This window comes from Cheilinus undulatus, linkage group 4 (assembly GCF_018320785.1).
Source record: "Cheilinus undulatus linkage group 4, ASM1832078v1, whole genome shotgun sequence".
Taxonomy (NCBI): domain Eukaryota; kingdom Metazoa; phylum Chordata; class Actinopteri; order Labriformes; family Labridae; genus Cheilinus; species Cheilinus undulatus.
Window position 1 is genome coordinate 19,477,731 of NC_054868.1, and position 18,624 is coordinate 19,496,354.

Below are 18,624 nucleotides of genomic sequence, written 5' to 3' on the forward strand. Positions count from 1 at the left end.
ATTTATAATATCCATGTCGTAGTTTGGAACGCTCTGGTTTGTGTTAACACAAAGACAACACTATTCATATCAGAGCTGATTAAGGCTTGTCAGTGCTATGTGCCACACATCCATTACAAGGAGAAATTGAAATTCATCAGGCAGAGGATTAAGTAGTCCGATTCAGATCATTTTATTTATCCCAAAAGGCAATTCAGTTTTTTGCAGTCTATCCAGACCATAGGTACATTTACAAACAACAGCAAACAGGAAATGTCAGAGACAATATTAAAGAAATAGTCTGTACATAGACAGAGATACTCTTTGACACGTTGACCCCCTCATGTGGCCCCCTTAGTAATGACACACCAGGCAAAGATTAAAATGCACGAAGAATAGCTGCAGACCAAAGTTAAAAAAAGATACACACTAAGGTGCATTACAGATTACATTAAAGTTTACATTCATAGATTGAATGAAAGAGCCACCAGCATTAGGACACAGTTTGACCCACTATGTGGTCAAACGCCAAACAAGGAAAACAAAAATGTAAAGTTATCACTGCATGGGACTCCTAGAAAGGTTTAACAGCATGGTGGCAGAAGGAATGAAAGATTGAGAATTAGCGTTTGTCTTCCTTTAAGGCGCTCTAAAGCAGCACCCTGAGGGCATTAAAGCCAACTCAGAGGACAGGATGTGGTCATGTCTTGAAATAATTTCTTTAGCTTTTTGGACCACCTGCATTTCCTACAAAGAATCCAGATCTCTCTGCTGGACTCTGATTATTTACTCTGATAAATTTGGGAATATTAGAGACATCAGTCACAGTCTAGATTGTAATATTCACTTCTGGAAACCAATGGAGTTTTAACTAAATATCAGTTACTTGGTCCCTTCTGTGGTACTCTAGAATTTAATATAATAAGGTGATTGAACACTTATTTAGGCCTCCTATTAATACCATTTAACCAAGTTTGTTTCACTGAACTACTAGGCAAAATATTACATACTGTTGCATAAATATTTCACTGTATAAATGTTTTTTTTGTGTGTCAATCTCAGGTGCACCCCTCATATTCGTTCTGCCATGGATCACAGTAAAATATCTGTACGAGAATGAGGAGTACGTTTCTCTTATAAATACTTTCACATCAAAAAAACACATTTTTTTTCCATTGAAATTGTTTAAAAGTTCCATATACAGAGAAGAGCATCACACTGACTACAGTAATAATTCATCATTAACGTCTGTTTGTGTGTAGGTGCTGGGAGAGGAACATAAATATGGGCTACTGGTGGATTATTCGTTCTCCAATACTGTTTGCTTATCTGGTAAGAGCAACTCTTTCTGATTGTCACCTCCGCTAAGGAGGTTATGTGATTGGTCAGTTCGTTTGTTTGTTTGTTAGTTTGTTAGCAACATAACTCAAAAAGTCATGGACGGATTTTCATGAAATTTTCAGGAAATGTCAGAAATGGCATAAGGAAGACCTGATTAGATTTTCGGAGTGATCAGGATCACTGTCTGGATCCAGGAATTTTTTAAAGGATTCTGTACTATTGGGAGATAGGGCTAATGGCGGAGGTCTCTGCTGTTACCACTTTACACCAGGAGATGGCGGACATGAGTAACTTCAATCCCACCAGCATGTTTTTGGTGTGTTTCTATTCAAGTTTTGGAGTTTATAGAGTCTGAAAGACGCACGCCCGGTCGAGGAGACGAGTGGGAGTGTAACAGAGAGAAAGACAGAGAATTGTAGCGAGAATGCTCACAATGCTGGGAGGAATAGAGGAATATTCACCCTCTGCCATGACTTTCAGTTGTATGGTGAGACCATGGGTGCTTCCACCATGACAGTCCACACGTAGCGAAGCCAATGCTTTGCCTCACCGTGCTTCCATCCAACCAGGGAAGGAGTAATCAGCGAATTCGATTTTGGGAGTTATCCGGATCCCCTACTGGATCCAGGAATGTCTTTAAAAGATTCTTCACTATTGGTGGAGGTCTGCGCTCTCTGAGGGCTTTTCCAGTTAGTCATATTCTTGGTTGGCAGTTCATTTAATATGGTGACAGAGAGCTCTGAGATGTCATGTGGTACAGCTGCACATTTGCATAAACAGCATAACGGCATGCTGGCAGCACTCATAACCACAGTTTCAGAGGGCTTCTTACCAGCGTTTGTTGTTATTGCTAGATTTTTAAATAGCCATGTGAACTTAAAATACTCCTTAAACATCACCAAGAAAACATGAAAATAAATAAAGGAATCCTGTCCTAGCATTAAGAGCACCTGTAGACCTGGAAACTTTACCCTTGAAAAGTCTAGTCAGATCAGTTTCTCAGGTCATTTTTTGTGCTCAGGATGCTTTATGCTTAAAAAATGCTGGACTACATTGGTTTGGTATTGTAAATGAGCTCTGCCACCTCTAAAAATGGTGGCTGTGGACATCGGTTGTTATGTCATGTTTGGTGGTGTGAGTCCGAGTGATACATACTTTTGCTGTACAATGTTGTACAGTTACACACCCAAGTGCATTTGTGTCAAACCCACTGTATACTGGTGGGACAACTTTTTAAAATCACTGGACACCATCACTTTGACCGGGTCACAACCAGGTTGCGTGGTCGGTTGTTTTCAGTTAAATCCAGTTTATTTTTCTTCACACACAGCTCATCTTCTGTGATTACTGATAGTCTGCCTGACTTACTGCCTGAAAGTCAGCTAACGTCTGACAAAAGTCTGTGGTCCGGTTATCTGATGGTTCTAAAGAGTAACCATGACAGACCTTCCTTTGGTGTGTAAAGAGTACATTTTTTACTTGTTTGATCTGATCTGATCTGATCCTGTTGTGTGGTGTGCACTAGGACAGCAGAGCAAACATGAGCAGGATTGTTTCATGGAATTAAGGAATAACCAATCAGGAAGCAAACTGACCAAAGGAACAAACACAGCCGTGGCAAATGTAAAATATACAACAAACAAACTAGCAAGGGAGGAAGCGGGACAGAAATTGCTTCCGCAGTGGATGTATCAGATAGCTAACAGCTAGCCACATTAGCTTGTTTACTCTAAAGTTGTGTTTGATCAAGATTTGGAGCTCTGAGAGCGGAAACTTTGATAGTCAGCGAACAGAATATGTTAGTGTGTGCTGTACTGTGTTGATCATCTTGTTTTACTCCACACTCTAAAAAAACAAAACAGTTACATTTATCATTAAATGTCTTTAAGTGTGGAATAACCCACAATTTTTAAGGATTTTAAAAATCTCTCTTTGTATGCCAGGCTTTAGTGATGTTGTCTGAGCATCTCTAAACAAGTATCATTGATGAATACTGTCAAAAAAGTAGTAACATAAAAATGTATCACCCAAGTGTGGTATCATTCTGTGGGAAGCATGGCATGTCATTGCCATTATGTTGTAATAGCTACTATATTTCTGCAATACTTCTATGTTTTTCTAAATAAGCAGCACTTCCAGTCAGGTTTTTTTTTATGTGTAAATTAAAAATATGCATACATACTGGTGGATGGAAACCCCACTTATGTAAACCAGCAGTCACACACCTCTTTGCCGTTGTTGCTCATTGACACACACAGAAATCATCTTTGGAATTCCTCTTGTGTTTCCTGCCCGCCGTTCCCACAGAGACAATCATTCTTATAAATGGACACACTTATGATCACAAGTGCACGTTCAGAGAAACAGCGACCTTTGTGACCTCATGCAAGGCCTACGTGTGAATACACACAAACACTCACAAACACACACAAATATTCCGAAATGTGCACATTTCCTGAGCAGTGTAAGTCCTCAGGCATGTGCTCTGTGTGGAAAATCAGAAAATAGTCACCATTCAGTTGTGTAACAGATGTCACGTCATCCTTCAGCAATCCTAAATACATCCCTGCAGTTGAACCTGTGTTTACACACACTCATGCTGATACACACAGACATATTCACACCTAAATCATCGATGTTCATCAACATGTACATACTAGTTACCAAACTTGGAGCGCTTGTACTGGAGTGTTGTGATAACTAATGTCCTCTGTCATTGGACAGTGTTCTGCACTGGATCACAGTGAGTGTCGGTGTGAGTCTATGTGAGTGTGCAGAACCAGTAAAAAACCCCACACAAAGATCTAAGACATGTTAACTTATTTTTTGTCTTTTTTTAAAAGTATAATTCCATCTTAAATTCTCACCTGAAAACATTCTGCATACTCTTCTCCACTTTACTTCCTCTTTGTTTTCAGATTAACTTCTTCATATTTATCCGGATAATTAAAATCCTGATGTCCAAACTGAGGGCTCATCAGATGAGATACACTGACTACAAGTTCAGGTGAGATCCTGCTTTTTGTCCTTGTGTACAGTAAAAGATGACAAATCTTCCCTGAGTCCTTTCTTCCTCTGCTCCAGATTAGCAAAGTCCACTCTGACCCTCATCCCTCTGCTCGGGATTCACGCCATCCTCTTCACCTTCGTCATTGACGAGTCCGTTCCCAAAGGCTCCATGCTGCGCCTCATTCGTCTCTTCTGCGACCTGCTGTTCAACTCTTTCCAGGTCAGAGCTCATTTTAGCTCTCACTTATTCACCCTGACATCCTCTGACATCAGGCATCTCTCTGTAGGGTTTCGGACTGTGTGTATTTGCTGACGCATAAAACATAGGAGCAGTTTGAACTTCCAGGTTATGTAATTCAAGGAATTCTCATGATTGATTTTGAGCTATGTTGGCTATTTTGTGTGTAAATCAGCCTAATTGCAACAAATTCACAAACACTTTGCTTTAAGCCATGCAAAGTTTGAGAGAAAAGATTACCCTTTGCTGAGAGTTGGTTGTGTCCTGTGTATTTTGGCTTTAAGGGATGTTGTGCTCAAACTTTTTAGCGATTGGATGTTACATTTTTACTGATCCAGGGCTCCACGGGCCGATGCTCTTGGATCTTTGATGTAAAGATCAATTACCAAATTCAACAATTTTACAAACCATTAAATTTGGGACTACTTTCAAGTCTAGCCCTTATTTTGAGTTTACTCTTTACAAAAAGTGTTCCTCCCCTTCCAGCTTATCACACTGCAGGCAATGTGGAGTTGATCTCAGTAAGGATTAGAGCACAGAACTGTACAGAAGAGAGATGCAGATTGCCGAGCTTCTCTACAGAATCAGGGCCAAAAGAAAAAGAGCAAATTGCACTGAACATGACACCTTTACAGAGTGTTTTAGCTTTGATAACATAATCCCAATGTGCTTCATCAAAATGACCCTGAGAGAGCAGATAGCAGTCCAACTGATTTATGATCCATGGTGCTGTAGGCAGTACAGAATCTTTATAAATGAAATCGCACTCCCATAATAAGATTGCTTGGCTATGTATCTACAGTTTCAGAGAGAAAAAAAATTTTTTTATAAAAGAAATAGATACTTGAAGTTATACATTTTTGTCTTCAGTCATTTAAATCCCCTCAAACTCCAAACGTTTGAAATAACATCATAAGTGTTTCTCATGAAAACGGCCATTTAAAAGGGCGATTTACAGATAACCATACAATTTTATATTATCTGCTCCTTGCTCCTCTAATGGAAAACTTTGCTGCACTTTCTGTTGAGGAGAAATACAGGGACTTTGAGGAAACCACAACACAAATGGATAAGGATAGTTGAATGTTTTCTGAAGGACTCATACTGTGTGTATTTTTGAGATTTAACCAAGCAGAAACCTCTGGTGCTCAAAATAAAGGCAATGCTGAAGAGTTAAAAGCCCCAGAAGCCATTTACACCTTAATAAAAATGCCCATTTTGGCAGCAAACATGAAAATGTTTACAGACAGGCTCAAAAACAGTTTTGGTTCAAAAAGCTCATGCTATTGTAAGACCATTTTTGTGTTTGTTTACAGAAACTTTGTAGTTTGTGAATGGAGCATAACTGGCAGCAGGAATTTAGTTCTCAGTAGCTTTAAATCAGTTCACATCAGGAAGTCATGGACCATAGATGCTTCCTCCAAAGAGTCTGTCCTACAGTGAAAGATTACTCAAAAAAACAGGCTGAGGTTTCCTGATCAACAGTGACTCGCTCTCAGGTCAGTGGGTCAACAATCCAGCTAAAAAGTTACAGAGGCAAATCTATCAGCCACAGTGGCCTACAGGTCATTAAAAGCATCATAACAGAGAGATTTGTGCCAGAAAACAGTTAATTTAATCCTCAACTTCTGTCCCTCTGCTCTGGCACAGAGCCAGGCAGCTGCACTCTGATCAGAGTCCACCTTAAGATAAGGGGGAAGGCTAATTGCTTGAGCTCTTGTCTTTTTTTCACTTGAACTAAAAGCAGCAGGGACAAACATCTTACCTGCTGAAGGTGTGTTTTAATCCACATTTCATGTGCCCTGGATGATTAAAAGAAGAGAGCTGTGGCTTTGTCTCTCTCTAAGCAGCAACAGCAAAGTCCCTCCTGTCTGTTAGTATTGTGATGCTAAAGTTAAGCAAAGTATTTGATAATAGATATGGACTATATCTGCCAACTCTGTCATGATAAAGAGGCTCTAATTTTGATTATTACTAAAAACTTTTATTTTATAGAGCAATATCAGGAAATTACGGAAGAGTATTGGGGCCACTGAAAAAAAAAATTGAGACGAAAATGTTTTTTTCACTTGTGATAAAAAAGTCAGAATTCTGAGATTAATGTCAGAATTCTGAGATTAAAGTCAGAATTCTGAGAAAAAAGTCAGAATTCTGAGATTAAAGTCAGAATTCTGAGAAAAAAAGTCAGAATTCTGACTTTACTCTTCAAATGAAAAAAAAGTCTCAAATTTTTTTTCTCAGAATTCTGACTTTAATCTCAGAATTCTGACTTTTTTCTCAGAATTCTGACTTCTATCTCAGAATTCTGAGTTTAAACTCAGAAATCTGACTTTAATCTCAGAATTCTGACTTTTTTCTCACAAGTGAAAAAAAAAATTCGTCTTTTTTTTTCAGTGGCCCTAATACTCTTCCGTAGGAAATTGAGTGTTTCAGCTGCAACTTAAAAAAAGATGTCTCATAAACAGTTGATAAACATAACTTCAGAGAACTCGATATAAACGATATAAAAGGAATGCCTGAAGAGTTGGATACAGGATGAGACCATAACAGAGACTTTTTAGCCCTAAACTGTTTCCTGTTGAGATGCAAATGTAACTTTTTTTCTCTGGTGGCTGACACAGATGATGATAATGATGATGATTATTCCTTCAGTCAGGTTGTACCTTTTTTTTGAGAGGATCCTAGTTCTACTGAGTGGGTGTGGCTTCAGCTCATTTAACTGACACGACCACACCATCCTCAATCAGATTTTACCGCCTCATTTTTCATTAATTTGAGGCTTTATTTTATAAACTTAGAGATGTTTTTCATGACTGCAATTTGGCCTAGTGGTTCATAACAGTGGCCTGTCATACAAAAAACCTAAACTACTGAGTTTTTATCACTGTACAGGGGCTTTAAGTGATAATGTAGAAGGCATGAATAGATTTTTTAAAAACTGTGATTTAACATACAAATGTACATATAGATGACTAAATGAGTTAGCTAGGCTAAGCTACAGTTCAGATGTATTTTAATCTTTTTTTAAAAAGGCCATCTTTTTTTCAATCTTTTGACACACAATCCTATTTAATTTCCCCAACACAAATTTAAAGCTGAGAAATGGCACAAAATAAATACAAATGGACAAAATTTTCTTCCCATTGCTACAGGTAGATTCTGTCAGGTTTCTATCCATCCGTAAAAATATGCACTCTCTTGTATTGGACACTTGCATTCACATGCATGGTCACACAGTAACACAGTCTCATGCGTAAGCGGAAACAAGGCACAAAGGATAGAAGATCAGCTGTGCTGCTTCTGATTTGGTTCTAAACGTCCCTGTATACGAATGATATGACTAGAAAAAACTTTCAGAGATGGTATTATTTTCCTGGATTAATTTAGTTTACTTTTCTATGACTGAAGGCTCAGGTGATGTTTGGGTTTGCTGATAATTTTGAAAAAACGTCCACTTAAGGCTGCACCTTTATCTTGTGGTTGAAACTGAGTGGTACCAGCACTATTCATTTCAGTGACTGATATCAATCTTGTGTTTCAGGGCCTCCTGGTTGCCATCCTGTACTGCTTTGTCAACAAAGAGGTGAGATTGATGTGCTTTCATATCGAGTTCTTTCTTCATTTAATGTTTTGCAACACTGCACTTCCCTTTTCAGTTCTGAAGAAGCCGAGTTAGACTTTATCATCAGTGTTTGTTGTCAGCTTTATCAGTCTTTTAGACCTCAAAATGATCCGTCTTCATTACTACTCTGAAGGGTAGAACAGACACAGTCCTATCCGTCTTCTCATCTCTTAACTTTTAAATGTAGTGTTGGCAGCGATGTCCATCATCTGAAGTGCTCTGTCCACCCTCAGGTCCAGTCAGAAATGCTGAAAAAGTGGAAGAGGTGGAAGCTGGGTAAGGATATCGACGAGGAATACCGCCACACCCACAGCCACACGCCGCACGTCAAGAGCGGCAGCATCGCAACCGCTAACCTAGCAGATCTCCATGACAACAATGGCAGCGAACCCAGCGGTGACTCCCCTCGCTTCCACAAAGCTGAGCGAGGCCCATCATGCTCTGCCGCACCTGAGGAGAACCGGCGGTTAGTTGTCTCCTATAGCAACGGGACGGGAAAGGGAGGACTAAGGAAGGGCAGACACACCCTACAGTTCTGTTTTCTGCCACACAGAGGCGCTGCCACTCGTGTCTGTACCGCTACAGAGGATGTTTGTCCGGAAGAGAGGACGCAATGCTGCAGAAACCCTTTGAAAAAAGAGGAGACTAATGTGTGAGGACAAGCTGCTCTGAAAACTGTTGGTTTTAATGCGGGTGCTGGAGCAGTGTTGATGGTGGGACAAAAAGACAGGGAATAAGAAAAGACATCCACCGCTGCACCACGTTCAAGGAAATAATGTTAAACCTGCCGAGCTGCAAATGATTATTTATTGGTTTTGGGACCTTGAGTAGGAATTAGTTTCCCAAATGTGGATGAGACTTTTATAGGTCCAGTGTGTAATATTTGGGATATAAGCAACATTGAAAAGTCAGATTGTAGATTGTGATGCTCACAGTGGTAGTGAAAACAGTGGCAACCAGTCAAATTCTAAAGCTGCATATCTGTTACTTGGTCCCTTTTGTGGTACGTGCATCATGGAAAAATCCAAGAAGGCGAAGTCTGTACAAAGGGGCCCTCCCTATGTACAAATAAAAGCCTCACAGTGTGTCTTAAATGGCATACTTCTGTCAGCATACTGTATTACTGTATACTTAAATGCAGAACAGAGCATTTAATCAAGGCAGGTTAGTATTGGCACAAATCGTGCACCAGCATTTTGCACTAACAGGAAGTGGAAATGTTTTTTTTTCTTTGACAGCAAGTTAAAAATCAAAGTGATTGTTATCTAAAGTTGATGGCTATTTTCACTCACTAGTAGACTCATGTCACTTGTATTTCATGTTAACATTATTTGCTCAACCCTCTGAGACTCATGTTATTGTATACGATAAGAGATAGGTTATAAAAATTTGTATTACTTTTGAACCATAAATCATAGCCACTTACTTTTTTAATGACACCATCCATGTCTTTGCAGCCTTTAAAGAGGCTTTTGTAGTAAGCCTGGAACTTGGGGGACTTTTTGGGGCATTTAAAGATTAAACCTACACCATTAACTCCAGTATTGGACATCTTCTTATCCATTTTTTGAATCCATTTCTCAAACGTTTCTGCCACTAGTGGCTGATGTTGTTGACCGTAATATTTTGTCGCATAGGCTGTAATAACCAATGTCAGGCAGTTCTGTTGTCATGCCATATTTTGACAAACTGCACATATCCTTACTCTCAAAGCTATTCAGTTGACGACCTGATTAGCACATAATAGAGACAGAGGCTGTGATGCTGTCTTGTGGCCCTCTTTGTCACTGCAGACAGGAACTGCTTTGAATAATGGCATAAATTCTGTCAATTGAATGAAGCACAAAGACTTTTTTTGTAAATATGTGAATATTTTAAATATTTTTCACTAAATTTTCTTTTTTTTGCACCTTTTTGGTCTCCAAGAGATGGGAGAACAAGTTTGTGCAAAAAAGGGTCTTACCTGGACAACAGCACCGCGCACAGCGGGTTTGCTCCGACTGAAGGCGAGCGACCTTGCCTAATGGAGGTGTGTCTAGAGTGCTGTGCTGTGGCATGCATACCGAATCAGCAGGCAGAGATCACGGGAGAACTGCGAGTTCACGTAGGGATAGTATGTCAACAGCGGACTATTTTACCTTTTGTGGTTAATTTATCATCCTTTCCGGTATAAGTCCATGATGTTATTGCTTCTGCCACTGGGTGAATACATTAGGAAGTTTAAAGGTTAATGTTTGATTAAAGGGTCTGTGGTTTTATGTAAAATTGTTTGGCTAAAAGTCCTCAAAAGTTAACTTTTCGCCATCAATGGCGCATTGTAGCTCTGTGACCCACTGACCTCTCGGTGATCCTTTGCTCTCGCTGTAGGATGAGACGTAATGTTGATATAGTGATGATTTACGATCGGGAGTCTGTGCATTGTGTTGTATTTTGAAAGAACCAGATATTTCAAGCTTTTGACTTCCTGTCTGGAGCTTTCTGATTGACAGGAGTTGATGCAGGACTAGAGCAGGAAAGCTCTGTAGCTCAATTCGTCGGCGGATGCCGGCACAGTCGTTGTACGTAGAAATTGGAGGTTAGTCATTATTGCTTACTGTGTCACATCTAAAAATCTTAGAGTTTAATTTCTGTTTCCTTTTTTCTTTTATATTTATAGTCCCATAACTTAAAAAAAAAATCAAGAGACATTACTGTAGCGCACATATTCTCTAAGCCCAGGTTGTCCTGAAAAAAAACAAAAAGATGTTTAGATCTTGACTGTGGATCACATGGTTGATGTTTTACAAGTTTTTTAAGGCAGTTAGTCCAGGTGTTAGAAAAGTAAAAAAAAATAGGTTAGGGCTCCTTGCCTAAATGCCGTTTTTGATTGAAGTCTGCTGTTGCTGCTAAAAAACATAGCTAACTAGCGGATGCTTATGTTAACTAGTGAGCTAGCTTGCTAACAGTACATAACCTGCTATACCACCAATATGGTGTTTATTGAGAACGTATCATGTCCATTGTTCCACACTCAATTCTTGGACGGTTTTGAGTGCACCAGTAGTACACTGCATTTGTGTATACTTCTCAGTGTGAACCCACTTTGCACTCAAAATGTTTAGTATTTAGTACAGAAGTATGCAATTTTGGACACACTGTTATTCTAGGTTAATAAAGATTAAACAATTATATATATTCAGGTGATTAAACAGTAAATTAGATAGGCTTACTTATCAATATTTTGTATCATTTTTAGCAAGGTTGTTCCAATAAATGCTACTAAGCTAAATATTACACACTGTACCTTTAAATGACATTTTATTTCGCTTCAGTGTTTGCTGGTATTTGTATGTGCATATGGAGGACTGCTACCTCGACAAAGACATATCTTTCCATCTGTACTGCTATGTTATTCCATTGTGAATCTTGCTTTGGCTCAAGTCTGTGCTACGGCAGCCTACAAGGACAAACATACTGCAACAGTCACCAAGATTTCAATTAAAGAAAACAGGAAAAATTCAGGAATAATGCAAAAAAAAAAAAAGAAAAGAAAAAGAAGTCGAATAACTAAAATCTTACAAAACAGTAACTCACTGCTAGAAAGACAAACTGTGACACAAAGACTGAACAAGTTTATTTAAAAGAAAAGGCACCAAGGGCTGGGAATTTTGAGCCAAAATTATGTTACATGCAAACATCCATGGAAACTATTCAAAAGTGTTAGGGTCATGAATGGCCTATTAGGGTAGTAAATTTGTACAGAATACACTACAAAAAATAAATAAATTAAAAAAAAAAGAACGAAAGAGAAATAAGAAAAATGACTTGGAAATTTCAAAATGTATCTAGAAAACAACCTTCCTACAAAAAAATGCCATTTGCAGCGACACAGGGACAAAATTATTGCAAAATACAATTCATAAAATCACCCTTTTGGACAAAAATGTCCAGAGTGACACTAGAGGGTTAAAGGTATGAAGAAGAAGTCAAATCAGCATCGTGTGTCTCGTTGGTAGGAATCCGGTGTTAATTTTGTTGACTAAAACTATGACTAAAAATGTTCGTTGACAGCCTTTTTTTCCACGACAAAACCTAGACTAAGACTGACAAAAATAGATCTGTGATGACTAAAACTGACCAAAAGTAAGTTTAATTTAGTTGTTCATGTCGGACATTCAAAATCTGTGAAATTTCTCACTGTGAGTAAATCTGTCAAAAAACAATGCATCTGTAGTGAATCTGCCTCTCAGCTGTAAAAAGCAGGGACCCCAGGTTTGGCAGAGTAGAACACAAGAAAATTAATGCTTGGACTAAAAGTAAAAAACTAAAATATGGGGACTTTTTATTGACTAAAACTAGACTAAAATGTTTTTGATTTTTCGACGACTAAAACTACTCTTAAACTAAAAAGGGTAGAAATGACTAAAATATGACTAAAACTAAAGACATTTCATCAAAAGACTAAGACAAAAATAGAAAATAGCAGCCAAAATTAACACTGGAGGAATCTACTGCACCCTGCATGTTTTTCATCTCCTTGATGTTGCAGCAGAGTTTCTGATAGAGAGTAAGAAAAAATAGACAATCAAAGAGCTAAGACTGATGTGCATGTTTTTGGAAATCAGCACACAATCATCTTAATAAAAAGAGAATCTGTACCAGCACATGTTGTCCCAGCCCTTGTGGTTAACCTTCAGGTAACAACAGGTGAAGATGTCTGTTCCAGTGAGGAGCCTCTGAGTAGCAGGTGTGATCTTTGTGTAACTTGATAGACTTTTGTAAAACTCATTCACATATTTTTGTCTCAGTATTTGTTTTGGTCTTTTTTTGGAATTGGCATCTGGCCTTTCCTAATGAAATCATTTGTACTGTTGCAGCATGTTTACACTCTGTGACTCTGTTAATTAGCTCAGTGGGCTCTAATTTGCGCTCACCTTCTAAAATAGGAAGGGGTCGTTTGTTTTATAAAAATGAATGTGTGAATAGACCCTGATGCTTTTATCTCCAATGAGATTGTGCTGAAAAATATGAACATTTTCTAGCTCTTAGTGACCAAAGCCATGAAAGAAAATAATGATAAACCATGATAAGGTAATTTTTTAAAAACTGTTTCCACCCATTTTGAATTTTTGTGGATGATAAGAAGTTAATGTTTATACAAACTGAAGGCAATGACACTTACCAAGAGGAGACATTCAATCCATGACTACAAGACTGCAGAACTATAATTTATAAGCTTTATTGTAAGAAAGCTGTGAGTCCTCCTGGTCAGCTGGGGACTTTCCCAAACTTTATGTACTGACAGCATCAACATTGATATGGCTAGAAGGGAGTGACATGCAACAAAAAGACAGTAGTAAAAGGATGTTCTGTTTAGTTGTAATTTGTGTCAGTGTCAGTCTATGTCAGGGCTTAGGAGCCCTTTAGCATCTTCAGTTTAACTGTTTTGCAGTTGGAACAAAGCCAGCTCAATTTACCCCAGGCTTGTATTCTCTTTTTTTAAGTTGTCTGTTTAAGGACACATCTCTAACTGACCATGTGAAAGCACATCAGCACGAGCCTTTCCCAACTCTTTAAAATATAGGTCAATGGACAGATATCTCTATGAGCCTTGGGTATTTTATCCTTTCATTGATTTATAAGTCAATCATGGTAAATATATTTTGGCTTTTTGACAAATTACAAAAAAACCTCTTTAATGTCAAAGTGAAAAGAGATTTCTACAAAGTAATGACAGTCAAGTAAAAAAAAAAATGTAATATGCTCAAGCTCTGTGAGGCTGCACAGTGATCAGGTGTGAGCAGCCCTTTTCAATTCCAGCCCCAAATTCTCTATTGCATTGAGGTCTGGGCTTTTACTCAGCCACTCCAGAACATTCACCTTGTCTTTAAACCTTTTCTGTGTAGCTCTCGCTTTATGCTTCTGGTCATTGTCTTGCAGGAAACAAATCTTCTCCCAAGTCGTAGTTCTCTTGTAGACTGAATAAGATTCTCCTCCAGGATTTTCCTATATTATGCCGCACTTATTTTACCCTCTACCTTTGCAAGGCTTCCAGGGCCGGCTGCTGATTAGCATCCCTACAGCATGATGCTGCCACCTTCGTGCTTGGCCAAAAAGCATCATTTTGGTCTCATCAGACTAGAGAACTTAATTCCACTTCACCAAGGAGTTTCCCCACATGCCAGCTAGTGGACTCTAGTCCAGATTTACTATGAGTTTTCTGTAACAGTGACTTTTTCTTTGCTACTCTCCCATAAAGCTTTGACTGTTGGAAGCAACAGTTGTTGCATGCAGAGTCTCTCACATGTCATCTCAGCTGCTAAAGCTTGTATCTCCTTCAGAGTAGTCACAGGTGTCTTGGTGGCCTCTCTTACTAGTCTCCTTGCACAGGGGGTCAGTTTGTGAGGATGGCCTAATCTAGGCAGATTTACACTCGTGCCATATTCCTTCCATTTCTTAATGATAGATTTAACTGTACTCTAGGGGATGTTTAGTTCTTTGATGTTTTTTTTTAATTTTCCATCCCCTGACTTATGCTATTCAATATTATAATTCTGTGAGTTGTTTGGAGTGTTCTTTTGTCTTCATGGTGTAACAGTAGCCAGAAATACTGATTAACCAGTGACTGGGCCTGCCAGATACAGGTGTCTTTATAGTACAATCACTCAGGTGATCCCCATTTCACTATTTGTGAGAATAATAGCACCATTTGGCTGGACCTCTGTTGACTGAAGTTGTCGCTTTAAAGGGGTTGAATACTTATGCATTCACTTAAATTACCTTACATATTATTTTTTATTTTAATTGACATTACTTTTTAGAAATCTGTTTTCACTTTGACATTAAAGGTTTTTTCTCTTTTTTTTTTTTTTTGTCAAAAAAGCCAACTCATACTGACGATGATTGATTTATCAGAAAACGGGTAAAATACTTTTTGTAGTTACCGTGTGTTTGGAAACAATTAATCTATCTGTTGATGATATTTTCATTTAAAGTTATGACTGTTCTGAATTTGTGCTCATACAGACTCCAAAAATGTCTCTGCCAAGATGCTGATTAATTGAAACAGTTCTATGAATATCATTTTTGGTTTATTTGTATAAATTTGAATTACCGACTGCAGTTCGCTCCAATCTGTACCACTTTTTTCAGTCAGATAGTTTTATGAAAAATAGGAACAAATGCATAAAACAAAGTCATCTTCTACACAATCTGAAGTACGTGCAAGTTAGAAACATCCTTTTTCATTCCAGTCATGTTTGTTTCAGAGTCTGTCTCGTCAAAATGAACAGCATGTTAACTATTTATGAATCCACCTGTAGGTTTGATCAGGCTGTATATTTCTAGACAAAAAAAACAACAATAAAGGAACATGGTTTATTTTGGAATTAAATATTTAACAAGTTAAAGCAGGGACGAATGGTTTTGAATATCTGAATTAAGGTAACTGTTGGTACTTTCAAGTTATGATGTATTTCAGTCACACAATTATCTGAGGAGCTTTGATTTTGGATGCTAAACAAATATTCTGTTTGAAGTGCCAGCACTGAACACTGTAAATACTGATAAAAGAAAAATAATGTACAGAAAAAAATGATTGGGTGGAGAATGTGTTGTTTTGTGTTTTTTGCTTGCAGTCCAGGTGACTCAGTGATGAATCTTAACATGACTTCTTATCAGGAGAAAAGACTCTTGTTTCACAAAAATATGAATGTACCTGTTCTTTATTTTCAAATGTTGCTGCTGTCATGAGGGGCCAAAGCTAATGACACCATGACAGACTGCTTATTGTTTTATATGAAAGCCAAAATGTTGTCTTAAATGTGTCTGTGAATCCAATTAAACCAAACTGCGTCAGCACAGAAGTGTCAGTTTATGTGTCACTTAAACATATGAGAGAGGGAGACTAAAGTGTCACAGTTATTAGTCATCGCTACCAGACTTTCCACAACCGGGGATATCTGCCTTTAAAGACAGGCTGTTCAGCTTTATCCAAACAAAATTTGACAAAAATATGTGGTTGCATATCTCTCATTTTCAGATTTTAGTGTTTGTAAATCAAATCAGTGCACTACCTGTTCATAACAATCATGTTTCTACTTGTGATAATGCATTATGAATCTACAATGACTCATCTGTGTGTTGTTGCAGAGCATCCCAAGTTGTCGGTGGATGAATTATGCACTAGTCTACATAAATACATTTTCCTTTCTCTTGCTGATATTCACATGGAAAAGATGGTAGAACCTGGTGGAGGCAGCTCTCTGCAGGGCAGCACGCAGACAGTACAGAGAGGGAGGAAGGTTCACAGTGATCCTCTGGGGAGTTACCTGCTGTTTCACTGTACATAAAGACAGGTGTGGGATAAAGATAGGTGTGCTGCAGAGAAAATAGAGCTTTAACGATGCTCGTTGAGACTGGTGGTGTGGGCAGCATGTGACAGCTGCAGGCTGTGTCACACAGGTAGTATGGGTGGTTTAAATAAGGAAGTGACAAATAAGTGCTTCATATTTATAAATTAGAGTTGTCGAAAGAGTAACATTTTAATTTCTTGCTAATTTAATCTCAGAGTTTCTGCAGTCAATCACATCTTTTTTTCATACTTTCATACTTTGTACTACAAACCGGTTTTGGACCATTTTGGATTTTTCTACTGTTTTAATGTAAGCAAAATTTCATTCCTGTTTGGATAGAGACCTGCTTTTATAGGTAGATCAGATCTTAACATTAACCATGGATAAAGGAACCTGTTAGGAATTGAAAAGGAAATAAAGGGAAATGTTTAGTATAACGAGGTGCAGATGACTTTAGACTTTTCCACTGAGCTGTACATTTTTTAAAGTGAAATGTGAGATTAAGGAGCAGTAGTAGACTTATTTTACATCACTGTGGCTGCAGGGAGACGCTCCAGTGGCTTAGCCAAAGAGTGCTGAAAGGGAGAATAAAGTCTGCGATTAATTGCAACGTTAAAAAAGTGCCATAATTGTGGAACTTGATTAATTATTATTATTAATGCAATTAATCTTGACAGCCCTAATATGAATTCATTCAATATTTATAATTGACTGGATTTGAACACAATTTTAACAAACCGATACAAGGGTTATTTTATTTGAATTGTACTTTCCAGTGAGGGGGCAAGGGACAGCCCTGGCTGAGGCCAACGTGCACCAGTAATGTATCCAACTGTGCTGAGAATGCAGACACAACTCTCTGGTTATACAGGGACCTGATGCCTCGCCACAGCCGCCCCAGGAACCAATATTCCTACAGAACCCACCACATTACCCCACTAGATACACAATCATAAACCTTCTCCAAAGCCATAAAACGCATGTAGACTGGATAGCCTGACTCCTATGATCCCTCAAGAAGTCCTCCAAGGGTAAGGAGCTGCTCCACTGTCCCATGGCCAAGTCGGAATCTGCATTGTTCCTCCTGAATCTGAGGTTTGACACTCGGCTGGAGCCTCCTTTCCAGCACCCTGTAGAGTAATCTGTCTGGTTCCCTTTTCAAATAGGGGAACCACCATTGCAGTCTGCCACAGGTACTGGCCTTGACCTCCATGCAGCATTGAAAAGGTGTGTCAGCATTGTCAGCCCAACATCGTCCAAAGCCTTCAGCATCTCAGGGTGGATCTCATCTACACCTGGTGACTTTCCCCCAGGGAGCTTTTTGACTACCTCAGTGACCTCTGCCAACAATATAGTTGAGCCTTCCCTAAGATCAGGAGACTCAGCTGGATTAAGAAGTTCCTTAAAGTGTTCCCTCCACCGCCCAACAGCAGTCATCATTGTCAGTAATTCAAAAGTCATTTCTGATGAATTACTAACCTGGGAATCTGAAAGCTACTACTACTTTTATGGCAAAGCACCAAGCAGATTTGTGGCTCAAGTAGCCTAAAAATGTTTGTTATACACTGATTTGCTTACTGCACTTTCAAGAGGTTATGTGTTAATAGAGACAGATAAATCATTGTAAGACTACCTATGGTGGATGTTCAAGCATGAATCACATTCTGTTTACCATTGCTGGCTACTAGGACTGTTATTCCTGCACAAGCCAAAGTCTTCTGATGGTGATTGGTTAGTACAGCTCTGACTACCAAATCCAAACAAGGTGACTTCTCATGCTGAAAATGCCAACCCCATTAATTTCTACATTTTAAAAAGAATCTGCCACAGATTGCTTCCAGAAGTTACTAGGCGTGACCCCCAGATTCAAAATAAACTTTGATCTGCATTGATTCTTTTTTTACTCATTTGTTTGGCAAGTTAAAAATCTATTTTGATTGAAGCAGCTTTTTTAATGAAAAGGCAAAAATTCCCAGCATTAATCATAGTAAATGGATGTGTTCCTATGTTCAATTAAACAACACTGTCATAGAATTTAATTTAGGTTGACAAGTGTTTTAAGAAATCATGAGCTATCTATAAAAACAATCCTTTCAGTCTCA

At 38.5% G+C, this 18,624-nt stretch overlaps 1 protein-coding gene across 2 annotated transcripts in view; it reads left to right on the forward strand.

The window, feature by feature from the left end:
* Positions 1 to 10,473, forward strand: part of gcgrb (glucagon receptor b) — an 87,716-nt gene extending 77,243 nt beyond the window's left edge. For both annotated transcript variants that reach the window (XM_041785724.1, XM_041785725.1), the window contains exons 9-14: positions 1,042 to 1,102; positions 1,242 to 1,311; positions 4,239 to 4,327; positions 4,405 to 4,549; positions 8,109 to 8,150; positions 8,423 to 10,473. In XM_041785724.1, coding sequence (XP_041641658.1) covers positions 1,042 to 1,102; positions 1,242 to 1,311; positions 4,239 to 4,327; positions 4,405 to 4,549; positions 8,109 to 8,150; positions 8,423 to 8,845 — 830 coding nt within the window. In that variant the 3' untranslated portion in view covers positions 8,846 to 10,473. The remainder of the gene's footprint in view (positions 1 to 1,041; positions 1,103 to 1,241; positions 1,312 to 4,238; positions 4,328 to 4,404; positions 4,550 to 8,108; positions 8,151 to 8,422) is intronic.
* Positions 10,474 to 18,624: the final 8,151 nt, after the last annotated feature.